A 12,579-nucleotide genomic window follows, 5' to 3' on the forward strand; every position below is an offset into this window, starting at 1 on the left:
CGGTGACCTGTGTGAATTTAAGTATGCTCCCTCTAATTCTCTCTCTCTCTCGTTCTCTTTTTCTCTTCTCTCTGAGGACCTGAGCCCTAACACCATGCCTCAGGACTACCTGTCCTGATGACTCCTTGCTGTCCCTAGTCCACCTGGTCGTGCTTCTGCTCCAGTTTAAACTGTTCTGCCTGCGGCTATGGAACCCTGACCAACTGATATTTACTGCAGAGGTGCTGACCTGTTGTACCCTCTACAACCACTGTGATTATTATTTGACCCTGCTGGTCATCTATGAACGTTTCAACATCTTGGCCATGTACCGGCACAGCCAGAAGAGGACTGGCCACCCCTCAGAGCCTGGTTCCTCTCTAGGTTTCTTCCTAGGTTCTGGCCTTTCTAGGGAGTTTTTCCTAGCCGCCGTGCTTCTACACCTGCATTTCTTGCCATTTTGGGTTTTAGGCTGGGTTTCTGTACAGCACTTTAAGATATCAGCTGATGTACGAAGGGCTATATACATACTTTTGATTTGATTTGATGTGTTTTAAAAGTGATGAAAATGTGACATGTTTCAATTGTGGTGGGAACCATGAAGCCACGTCTTTCGAATGCCCGATAAGGATGAAAGAGAATGAGGTGGCCAAAGTTAGGGCTGTCCAGAGCATTTCATATGCAGCGTCTGTTAAAAGGGTTGAGGGTTTGAATGGTGCTCCTGAAGAGTCTGTGGTGGTGGATAGGCCTTCACTGGGCTCCAGAGTGGCGCAGTGGTTTAAGAAACTGCATCCCAGTGTACACTGCATCCCAGCACACAATTGGCCCAGTGTTGACCGGGTTTGGCCAGGGTAAGCTGTCATTGTAAATAAGAATTTGTTCTTAACTGACTTGCCTAGTTAAATAAAGGTTAAATAAAATAAAAACTGCAGGCTGCAGGGATTGCCTTTCACCAACAGAACCCAGATATTTTAAAGTGTAACAAGGTCGACTTTGTGGCCTTTATAGCTATGGTGATTGTTGGCACTGCCAAGGTGGAATTCCAGGAAAATAGATATTATTGTGGATTCGGCGGAGCGGTTCTTGGGACTGAAAGGAAAGATTTCTCGGCGGAGGAGTTGCATGGAGTATTGTCACAAGCCGTACCACTCTTTCAGGACCTAGAGCATGAGAAGCGAGACATGGGATTTGAAGGAAGGAAGTGGAGTTATGGTTTGGTTTTGTCAACGTACTATTTTTATCAGTGGTGTAAAGTACTTAAGTAAAAATACTTTAAAGTACACTGAAGTTGTTTTTTAGGGTGTCTGTACTTTACTTTACTATTTATATTTTGACAATAAAATAATGTAATGTTTACTCCTACATTTTCTCTGTCACCCAAAAGTAGTTGATACATTTTGAATGCTTACCTGGACAGGAATATGGTCCAATTCACGCACTTATCAAGAGACCATCCCTGGTCTACCCTACTGCCTCTGATCTGGCGGACTCACGAAACATAAATGCTTCGTTTGTAAATGATGTCTGTGTCGGAATGTGTCCCTGGCTATCCGTAAATTTAAAAAATAAAATACAATTGTGCCGTCTGGTTTGCTTAATACAAGCAATTTGAAACGATTTATACTTTTACCTTCGATACTTAAGTAGATTTAAAACCAAATACTTAGACTTTTACGCAATAAGTATTTTACTGGGTGACTTTCACTTTTCCTTTAGTCGTGTTCTATTAAGGAATCTTTACTTTTACTCAAGTATGACAATTGGGCACTGATTTTTATTTGGGTTGAGTTAAGGTCGTATGGGTTTTCTTTTACCTTGTTTTTTCAACCCGTCCAGTTGGTGGCGGCAATAGACCTTGTTGAGTTGTAGTCCGCCATAAAGCCAACAGAAGAAGAAAAATAGCATGGCCGCTTCCATTATGTTGCTCCCTCGGAGAATAGTTCGTGATGCTTTTCGAACTATCAATAGCAGTGTGTCTGTTCGAATAGTCAGTTCAAGTTGCCCTTCGAATCTTTCAGCTTGTCGATGCTTCAGCGATGGTGCCGCGGACAAAAGTACACATTTCGGCTTCGAGACTGTGTCCGAAGGAGAGAAGGCAGAGAGAGGTAACGTTAACGTTAGGTAGCTACGTTAAGGCTGCTCAGATATTTATTCATTGATACGCCTAGCTTGTTGGTTCAGTTGGACATTAATGCCCGATTTTGGATTGTATGTTCATTGCAAATGTATCTCAAAGTCTGTAGAGGCAAACCATTTTACCTCTAATTTAGTTAATGTTATCTCGCTTGAAAATCGATTGTTAACCTTGCCCTACAACGATCCGCGTGGGTAAGTTAGTCTACATGCCCCCCCAACTCGTACATGCCCCCCCCCCCCCTCTAACTCTTTTGCCACGGTTAGCCGTGCATGCCCCAATGCTGGCGTAATGTGGGCTTTATTCCCAGTCCCTGATATCGACTCTTCCTTCAAAATGTTAACCCAGAGATTTGTATAGTTATAGAGTAGGTTTCCCCTATTCATCTGTGTTCAAACCTTCACCTGTATCTCCAGTTTACAAGGTGTTTGAGAGCGTGGCCCAGAAGTATGATGTGATGAATGATGCTATGAGTCTGGGGGTCCACCGGCTCTGGAAGGACATGCTACTCCACGTTATGAACCCCCAGCCAGGCATACGCCTACTGGACGTAGCTGGAGGAACCGGTAGGCTTCTTATTCAGTGTTCATAACAGTAGTCCTTATGTAGCACAGGTGCTTTTTGAATTCGACTCTCGTGGTGAGCTAGCCCTGCTGTAGACTTGTAAGCGCATGTTTTGTTCACATCCCACTGGTTACACACTTGTAACTCAATTTTTCTCTGCCAATTCAAATAAATCACTTCAACTTTGCACCTCCAGGTGACATCTCCTTCAGATTCCTGAACTATGTGAGGTCTCAGCAGGAGCGTGTTGCACAGCGGACTGCCCGGGCCAACCAGACCCCCTCCTGGCAGGAGATCTCAACCAGCTACACGACCCCCACGGAGGGAATGGAGACTGAGGCCAGAGATTCCAGGGCTGTAGTCTGTGACATCAACAAGGAGATGCTAAAAGTGGGCAAACAGAAAGCGGAGAGCATGGGCGTCAGTAGTGGTAGGGCGATTTTAATTGGAAATGTTTTATTGAATTGTACATTATCTGGTGTATCATCTCACCCACTGATTAGTCAGGCTACTATCTATATTATTTATATGCACAGTATCACCCTCCATTTACTTCCTTTCTTTAGTACACCATATTACCCTCCATTTACTACCTTTCTTTACTACACCATATTACCCTCCATTTACTACCTTTCTTTAGTACACCATATTACCCTCCATTTACTACCTTTCTTTAGTACACCATATTACCCTCCATTTACTACCTTTCTTTAGTGTACCATATTACCCTCCATTTACTACCTTTCTTTAGTACACCATATTACCCTCCATTTTCTACCTTTCTTTAGTACACCATATTACCCTCCATTTTCTACCTTTCTTTAGTACACCATATTACCCTCCATTTACTACCTTCCTTTAGTACACCATATTACCCTCCATTTACTACCTTTCTTTAGTACACCATATTACCCTCATTAGACATGTCTGTGGACTGTGCTCTCAATAAGTGCTCATGATTTCTTTTGGCTTGACTGGTGTGTGTGTGTGTGTGTGTGTGTGTGTGTGTGTGTGTGTGTGTGTGTGTGTGTGTGTGTGCCACAGGTCTGTCCTGGGTGGTAGGAGATGCAGAGGAACTGCCTTTCGATGATGACCAGTTTGACGTGTATACCATTGCTTTTGGCATCCGTAATGTCACCCACATAGACCTGGTAATCCTTCTCAATCCACTTAATTTCAGTGTACTCCTGGCAGGCAAGGAAATAAACATTTGTAATTCATCTTGCATTCGTTGTACACCAGAAATCAAACTTGATAAGGTAGCCAAATATAAAACTCTTCTATGGGCCAATACTTACCTAAAATGATCAAATGAAATGTTTTTCCTCCGTCTTATTTCCAGGCTCTACAGGAGGCTGTACGGGTGCTGAAGCCAGGGGGAAGGTTCATGTGTCTGGAGTTCAGTAAAGTCACCAACCCCCTGCTGGCCAGGCTCTACGATGCCTACAGTTTCCAGATGATCCCAGTGCTGGGGGAGGTGATCGCTGGCGACTGGAAGTCCTATCAGTACCTGGTGGAGAGCATCAGGAAGTTCCCAGACCAGGTAAGAATGAATGATTTAATCATCCTTCTGCACCTATTCTGTCTGGCCCTTTGGTGGCCATAATTGTGCTGAATAGATTTCTCAAAGTATTTTCTTCAAATACTGCCTGACTAAATTACATTGAATATTGTGTATGTTTGTAAACTTAAGTTTTGCTGTATGTTTTTACTTAACTGTTTCTCTCTCCTCTTCTCTCCCTCTACAGGACACATTCAAACAAATGATTGAGGATGCAGGGTTATTTTCTGTCCGCTACCACAACCTGACAGGAGGAGTGGTGGCCCTACACTCTGGATTCAAGCTGTGAACAGAGCAGTGCTGATCTAGGAACGGGTACCCACTGTCGATTTATATTTGTATTCATTAGGATCTAAAAGGCAACTGATCCTAGATCAGCCCTCATACACTGAGACATTTTATGAATACGGACCCTGGACTTAACTCTAACCAGTCAAGGCCGAGGCCCAGTGTCAGACAGACAGCTCCTCTAGGGTATGTGTGACTGGGGTTTTAAACCCAAGCAGATTCCACCGCAAACATCAAGGAAACAATATACACAGAAATGGAAACACTGACATGCTGTCTACAATATTTGTGTATTGTATTTATTTTTTTCTGGTGGTTTGAGGAAAGGCTGGCTTTTCTCAGGGGGTACAATATATAATCTATTTGGCAGGTTTCAATGTGAACCAAACCTCTGCTCACAGGTCCTCTAGAGGCCAGAAGTTTTGTCCCAAATGGCACCCTATTTCCTATATGCACCCTGGTCAAAAGTAGTGCACTAAATGGGGAATAGGGTGCCATTTGGGATGTTACCTGAGCAACCAATGGGAGGAGTGGTCCTTCTGTAGCTCAGTTGGTAGAGCATGGCGCTTGTAACGCCAGGGTAGTGGGTTCAATCCCCGGGACCACCCATACGTAGAATGTATGCACACATGACTGTAAGTCGCTTTGGATAAAAGCGTCTGCTAAATGGCATATATTATTATTATTATAGGAACACTTAGCAAAGGGCGCATCATGACAACTATTTAATCTTTTTTATAATGTCAACTGGTTTTACAATAAAAGTAAACTAAGTTCTCTCTTGTGCTTTAGCAATCCAATATTGTTTTCTGCTTTCAAAATAAGTACTAACTTCTGTGAAACATCTAAATGCTTGATTTAGTCACTTCTCCCCATCTTTCTAGAGCAGTCCTCCCATGTGAAGTCATACTACCCTCTGGTCAACTGAGAAACTACACTGATCACTCTGAAAGTTATGGATTGATATGGTCCCCTCTTGCCAAAACTTGACTGAACGCCACTAATTGTGTACAAATCAATCAAATAAAACTTTATTGAAAGCACATTGTAAATTGTGACATTTTACAGTAAAACAATAGGATGAAGGAGAATTATTGTTTTTAAACTGAAGGCAATAACATTCAAACAAAATGTGTAAAATAATAGTGACAGATCATCTTACAAGAGACGATTGTATCTGAGGACAGTCCCATTGTTGTGGCCACAGTTGTTTTTAACATTTTAATTCAGCTGTTTAAAATGCGGTTGCCTAGTAAGAATTTTTTTTTTTCATTTTTTTTTCACCTTTATTTAACCAGGTAGGCAAGTTGAGAACAAGTTCTCATTTACAATTGTGACCTGGCCAAGAAAAAGCAAAGCAGTTCGACACATACAACGACACAGTTACACATGGAGTAAAACAAACATACAGTCAATAATACAGTATAAACAAGTATATATACAATGTGAGCAAATGAGGTGAGAAGGGAGGTAAAGGCAAAAAAGGCCATGGTGGCAAAGTAAATACAATATAGCAAGTAAAACACTGGAATGGTAGTTTTGCAATGGAAGAATGTGCAGAAATAAGTAAGTAGAAATAAAAATAATGGGATGCAAAGGAGCAAAATAGATAAATAAAATACAGTTGGGAAAGAGGTAGTTGTTTGGGCTAAATTATAGGTGGGCTATGTGCAGTAATCTGTGAGCTGCTCTGACAGTTGGTGCTTAAAGCTATAGTGAGAGAGAAGTGTTTCCAGTTCCAGAGATTTTTGTAGTTCGTTCCAGTCATTGGCAGCAGACAACTGGAAGGAGAGGCGGCCAAAGAAAGAATTGGTTTTGGGGGTGACTAGAGAGATATACCTGCTGGAGCGTGTGCTACAGGTGAGAGATGCTATGGTGACCAGCGAGCTGAGATAAGGGGGGACTTTACCTAGCAGGGTCTTGTAGATGACATGGAGCCAGTGGGTTTGGCGACGAGTATGAAGTCGCTCTGGATAAGAGCGTCTGCTAAATGACTTAAATGTAATGTAAATGAGGGCCAGCCAACGAGAGCGTACAGGTCGCAATGGTGGGTAGTATATGGGACTTTGGTGACAAAACGGATTGCACTGTGATAGACTGCATCCAATTTGTTGAGTAGGGTATTGGAGGCTATTTTGTAAATGACATCGCCAAAGTCGAGGATTGGTAGGATGGTCAGTTTTACAAGGGTATGTTTGGCAGCATGAGTGAAGGATGCTTTGTTGCGAAATAGGAAGCCAATTCTAGATTTAACTTTGGATTGGAGATGTTTGATATGGGTCTGGAAGGAGAGTTTACAGTCTAACCAGACACCTAAGTATTTGTAGTTGTCCACGTATTCTAAGTCAGAGCCGTCCAGAGTAGTGATGTTGGACAGGCGGGTAGGTGCAGGTAGCGATCGGTTGAAGAGCGTGCATTTAGTTTTACTTGAATTTAAGAGCAATTGGAGGCCACGGAAGGAGTATGGCATTGAGAAGCTTGCCTGGAGGGTTGTTAACCGTGTCCAAAGAAGGGCCGGAAGTATACAGAATGGTGTCGTCTGCGTAGAGGTGTATCAGAGACTCACCAGCAGCAAGAGCGACCTCATTGATGTATACAGAGAAGAGTCGGTCCAAGAATTGAACACTGTGGCACCCCCATAGAGACTGCCAAAGGTCCGGACAGCAGACCCTCCGATTTGACACTGAACTCTATCAGAGAAGTAATTGGTGAACCAGGTGAGGCAATCATTTGATAAACCAAGGCTGTTGAGTCTGCCGATGAGGATGTGGTGTTCGACAGAGTCGAAAGCCTTGGCCAGATCAATGAATACGGCTGCACAGTAATGTTTCTTATCGATGGCGGTTAAGATATCGTTTAGGACCTTGAGCGTGGCTGAGGTGCACCCATGACCAGCTCTGAAACCAGACTGCATAGCAGAGAAGGTATGGTGAGCTTCGAAATGGTCGGTAATCTGTTTGTTGACTTGGCTTTCGAAGACCTTAGAAAGGCATGGTAGGATAGATATAGGTCTGTAGCAGTTTGGGTCAAGACTGCCCCCCCCCCCTTTGAAGAGGGGGATGACTGCAGCTGCTTTCCAATCTTTGGGAATCTCAGACGACACGAAAGAGAGGTTAAAGAGGCTAGTAATAGGGGTGGCAACAATTTCGGCAGATCATTTTAGAAAGAAAGGGTCCAGATTGTCTAGCCCGGCTGATTTGTAGGGGTCCAGATTTTGCAGCTCTTTCAGAACATCAGCTGAATGGATTTGGGAGAAGGAGGAATGGGGAAGGCTTGGGCGAGTTGCTGTTGGGGGTGCAGTGCTGTTGACCGGGGTAGGAGTAGCCAGGTGGAAAGCATGGCCAGCCGTAGAAAAATACTTATTGAAATTCTCAATTATGGTGAATTTATCAGTGGTGACAGTGTTTCCTATCTTCAGTGCAGTGGGCAGCTGGGAGGAGGTGTTCTTATTCTCCATGGACTTTACAGTGTCCCAGAACTTTTTTGAGTTAGTGTGTTTGCTTGAAAAAGCTAGCCTTGGCTTTTCTAACTGCCTGTGTATAATGGTTTCTAGCTTCCCTAAACAGCTGCATATCACGGGGGCTGTTCGATGCTAATGCAGAACGCCATAGGATGTTTTTGTGTTGGTTAAGGGCAGTCAGGTCTGGGGAGAACCAAGGGCTATATCTGTTCCTGGTTCTACATTTCTTGAATGGGGCATGTTTATTTAAGATGGTTAGGAAGGCAAGAATGCATTGCTGAGTTTCAGTGTGAGCCTCATGTACTAAGTTTTATATTAGCAGGGGTGGACTTGTCACAAGTTAATTTGTGGATTTGCTTTCCTTAATGAGTTTGAGCTAATCAGTTGTGTTGTGGTATACAGAAGATGGCCCTATTTGGTAAAATACCAAGTTCTTATTATTGCAAGAACAGCTCAAATAAAGATAAATAACAGTCCATCATTACTATAAGCCATGAAATTCAGTCAATCTGGAACATTTTAAGAATGTTGAATGTTTTTTCAAGTGCAGTCTCAAAAACCATCAAGCGCTATGATGAAACTGGCTCTCATGATGACCGCCACGGGAATGGAAGACCCAGAGTTACCTCTGCTGCAGAGGATAAGTTTGTTAGTTACCAGCCTCAGAAGATACAAGTACCAGACACTATTCACAGGAGGCTGCGTGAATCAGGCCTTCATGGTCGAATTACTGCAAAGAAACCATGACTAAAGGACACCATTAAAAAGAGACTGCTTGAGCCAAGAAACACAAGCAATGAATATTAGACCGGTGGAAATCTGTTCTTTGGTCTGATGAGTCCAAATTTGAGATTTTTGGTTCCAACCGCCATGTCTTTGTGAGACGCAGAGTAGGTGAACGGATGATCTCTGCATGTGTGGTTCCCACCGTGGTGAAGCATGGAGGAGAAGGTATGATATTGTGGGGGTGCTTTGCTGGTGACACTGTCAGTGACTTTAGGATTCAATGCACACTCCTCCATGCTTCACGGTGCATTCTGCAGCGATACTCCATCCCATCTGGTTTGCACTTAGTGGGACAATCATTTGTTTTTCAACAGTACAATGACTCAACACACCTCCAGGCTGTGTAAGGGCTGAACCGCAGAGTGAAGGAAAAGCAGCGAACAAGTGCTCAGCGAATGTGGGAACTCCTTCAAGACTGTTGGAAAATCATTCCAGGTGAAGCTGGTTGAGACAATGCCAAGACAGATGAGACACACCAAGACAGTCGTGAAGAGGGCACGACAAAGCCTATTCCCCCTCAGGAAACTAAAAAGATTTGGCATAGGTCCTGAATCCTCAAAAGATTCTACAGCTGCAACATCGAGAGTATCACTGGTTGCATCACTGCCTGGTACGCAATTGTTCGGCCTCCGACCGGAAGGAACTACAGAGGGTCGTGCGTAACGCCCAGTACATCACTGAGGCTAAGCTACCTGCCATCCAGGCCCTCTACACCAGGCGGTGAAAGTGGTACTGGAGCGCCAAGTCTGGGACCAAAAGGCTCCTGAACAGATTCTACCCCTAAGCCATAAGACTCCTGAACAGGTAATCGGCTACCGGGTACATTGTCTACCTCCCCAACCCCTCTTTTTACGCTGCTGCTACTACTCTCTGTTTATCATATATGCATAGTCACTTTAACTATACATTCATGTACATACTACCTCAACTGGCCCGACCAACCAGGGCTCCCGCACATTGACAAACCGGGCTATTTGCATTGTGTCCCGCCACCCGCCAACCCCTCTTTTACGCTACTGCTAGTCTCTGTTCATCATATATGCATAGTCACTTTAACCATATCTACATGTACATACTACCTCAATGAGCCTGACTAACCGGTGTCTGTATGTAGTCTCACTACTTGTATAGCCTCGCTACTGTATATAGACTGTCTCATTACTGTTGTTTTTATTTCTTTACTTACTTATTGTTTACCAAATACCTTTTTTGCACTATTGGTTAGAGCCTGTAAGTAAGCATTTCACTGTAAGGTCTACTGTTATATTCGGCACACGAGACAAACTTTGATTTGATTTGAAGAGTGTGCAAAGCTGGGATGAAGGCAAAGGGTGGCTACTTTGAAGAATATAAAATCGAAAATATATTTACTACATGATTCCATATGTGTTATTTCATAGTTTTGATGTCTTTACTATTATTCTACAAATAATAGTAAAGTAGTACAAATAAAGCAAAACCATTGACTGAGTACGTGTCCAAACGTTTGACTGGTACTCTACATGGGCTACACATACAGTGCATTCGGAAAGTATTTTCTTACGTTAGTCTTATTCTAAAGTTGATTTAATCAAATATTTTCACTCATTAATCTACACACAATTGCCCATAATGACAAAGCGAAAACAGATTTTTAGAAATGTTTGCACATTAACAATAAACAGATACCTTATTTACTTAAGTATTCAGTCCCTTTGCTATGAGACTTGAAATTGAGCTCAGGTGCATCCTGTTCCCATTGATCATCCTTGAGATGCTTCTACAACTTGATTGGAGTCCACCTGTGGTAAATTCAATTGATTGGACATGATTTGGAAAGGCACACACCTTTCTATATAAGGTCCCACAGTTGAAAGTGCATGTCCGAGCTAAAAACCCAAGCCATGAGGTCGAAGGAATTGTCCGTAAGAGCTCCGAGACAGGATTGCATCGAGGCACAAATCTGGGGAAGGGTACCAAAAACATTTCTGCAGCATTGAAGGTCCCCAAGAACACAGTGGCCTCCATGATTTCTTAAATGGAATAAGTTTGGAACCACCAAGACTCTTCCTAGAATGTTCATGAGTGGCCCAGCCATAGCCTGTACTTGAACCCTATCGAACATCTCTGGAGAGACCTAAAAATAGCTGTGCAGCAATGCTCCCCATCCAACCTGACAGAGCTTGAGAGGATCTGCAGGGAAGAATGGGAGAAACTCTTCAAATACAGGTTTACCAAGCTTGGTAGTTTCATACCCAAGAAGACTTGAGGCTTGTAATCGCTGCCAAAGGTTATTCAACAAAGTACTGAGTAAAGGGTCTGAATGTGATATTTCAGTTTAACATATATATATAAATTAGCAAAAAACTCTAAACCCGTTTTTGCTTTGTCATAATGGGGTATTGTGTGTAGATTGATGAGGGGGAAAAACAATTTAACCTATTACATCATAAGGCTGTAGCGTAACAAAATGTGGAAAAAGTCAAGGGGTCTGAATACTTTCCGACTGTTCATGTCATCTGCCTCGACAATGATGGCAGTATAATCAGCAGTACCTGTCTTTTTACTAAAGAAATTCCTTAATTTAAGTAATTACTCTGTTAAAATAAAAAGTAAGAATGATGATTTAATTTTTTCTGCCACGCTCTGATAGCACCCCATTGCTGCAGCTTGCGGAGCATGGACGGGCCTTAAACTGAGAAATTATAAAGAAACTAAACAGGTTTTCTTGTGTCCAGCACACAAGATCCCTTGAGGAAGTGAGGCCTGAGACAATTGCCTCTTCTGCCTAATGGTAAAATCTACCACTGTATATTAACGACTATTCAATATAATGAGTTTAAACATGTCTTCTCTTCTAGTCCTGGCTTGGATTGCAAACTACTGCCCTGCAGGAAACCAGGGGTTCCGATCTGCTAAGTTGACAGTAAATCATTCTAGATGAGCCTAGCTGTCAGTAGCTACTAAAATCCAAAATGAGTGGCACCTCGAGGAACAAGTTGACACCAGCTTAGTGGGTTGTGAAACTACCATTCCCCCTATAGGATGTCGATATCTCATATCACACTTAAAACAGTAGTCCAGACTAACAATAATCCCATAGGATGTAGATATCACATGTCAACAGATCTCCAAACTAAAAGCTGTAGCCTAAAATCCTGAGGAAAGTGTACGGGGAGGATATCCCATAGTTGATTTGTTGTGTCATGTCCTCATCTCCAACCTGGATTGACTTCAGAGCAGAATGTTGTTTAATTCCTGGAGACCCATAGGCTGTACTGACATTTATTCCAACCCACTTCTTAATTCGCTTAACCAGGTGTGTTGGGCTGGAACTAAGTTTGCAAAGTGAGAGTATGATACTGGAAACTTGTAAACTACCAGAATGTTGGTAGCTTTCAAGTTTTTGGGATAACAATTGTTATTTAACTAGGCAAGTCAGTTAAGAACAAATTCTAATTTACAATGACTGCCTACTCAGGCCAAATCCAGATGAAGCTAGGCAAATTGTGCTCCAACCTATGGAACTCCCAATCACAGCCTGGATTCGAACCAGGTGCTATAGAGACACCTCCTGCGCTGAGATGCAGTTCCTTAGACCGCTGCACCACTCAGGAGCTAGAATATATAAAATAATCAAGTAAGAATAAAAAAAACCTAGAATGACAAAGCTGTAAAACATGATCCTAAATATACTTAGTTTATTACCTTACCTTTATTTAACCAGGTAGGCTAGTTGAGAACAAGTTCTCATTTGCAACTGCGACCTGGCCATATATATATACAGTTGAAGTCGGAAGTTTACATACACTTAGGTTGGAGTCATTA

General features: G+C 42.7%; 1 protein-coding gene across 2 annotated transcripts; it reads left to right on the forward strand.

Moving 5' to 3' along the window:
• Nucleotides 1–1,840: 1,840 nt before the first annotated feature.
• coq5 (coenzyme Q5, methyltransferase) lies at nucleotides 1,841–5,569 on the forward strand. 2 transcript variants are annotated; one of them, XM_046345173.1, is made up of 7 exons: nucleotides 1,841–2,084; nucleotides 2,530–2,679; nucleotides 2,874–3,107; nucleotides 3,722–3,828; nucleotides 4,020–4,220; nucleotides 4,426–4,553; nucleotides 5,411–5,569. In XM_046345173.1, exons 1-6 carry the CDS (start codon nucleotides 1,883–1,885, stop codon nucleotides 4,525–4,527), a joined length of 996 nt encoding a protein of 331 aa, XP_046201129.1. In that variant the 5' UTR covers nucleotides 1,841–1,882; the 3' UTR covers nucleotides 4,528–4,553; nucleotides 5,411–5,569. The 2 variants fall into 2 exon arrangements, with proteins under 2 accessions (XP_046201129.1, XP_046201128.1); XM_046345172.1 differs by having other exon boundaries at nucleotides 1,842–2,084; nucleotides 5,416–5,569.
• Nucleotides 5,570–12,579: the final 7,010 nt, after the last annotated feature.

This window comes from Oncorhynchus gorbuscha, linkage group LG04 (assembly GCF_021184085.1).
Source record: "Oncorhynchus gorbuscha isolate QuinsamMale2020 ecotype Even-year linkage group LG04, OgorEven_v1.0, whole genome shotgun sequence".
Classification (NCBI taxonomy): Eukaryota; Metazoa; Chordata; class Actinopteri; order Salmoniformes; family Salmonidae; genus Oncorhynchus; species Oncorhynchus gorbuscha.

What these genes read in the sequence shown, in the direction of transcription:
- coq5 (XM_046345173.1), top strand. Translation starts at nt 1,883, where the DNA reads ATGGCCGCTTCCATTATGTTGCTCCCTCGGAGAATAGTTCGTGATGCT. An exon ending in AGGAGAGAAGGCAGAGAGAG is followed by an intron (nt 2,085 to 2,529) that starts GTAACGTTAACG and finishes CTGTATCTCCAG; the next exon opens with TTTACAAGGTGTTTGAGAGC. An exon ending in GAGCATGGGCGTCAGTAGTG is followed by an intron (nt 3,108 to 3,721) that starts GTAGGGCGATTT and finishes TGTGTGCCACAG; the next exon opens with GTCTGTCCTGGGTGGTAGGA.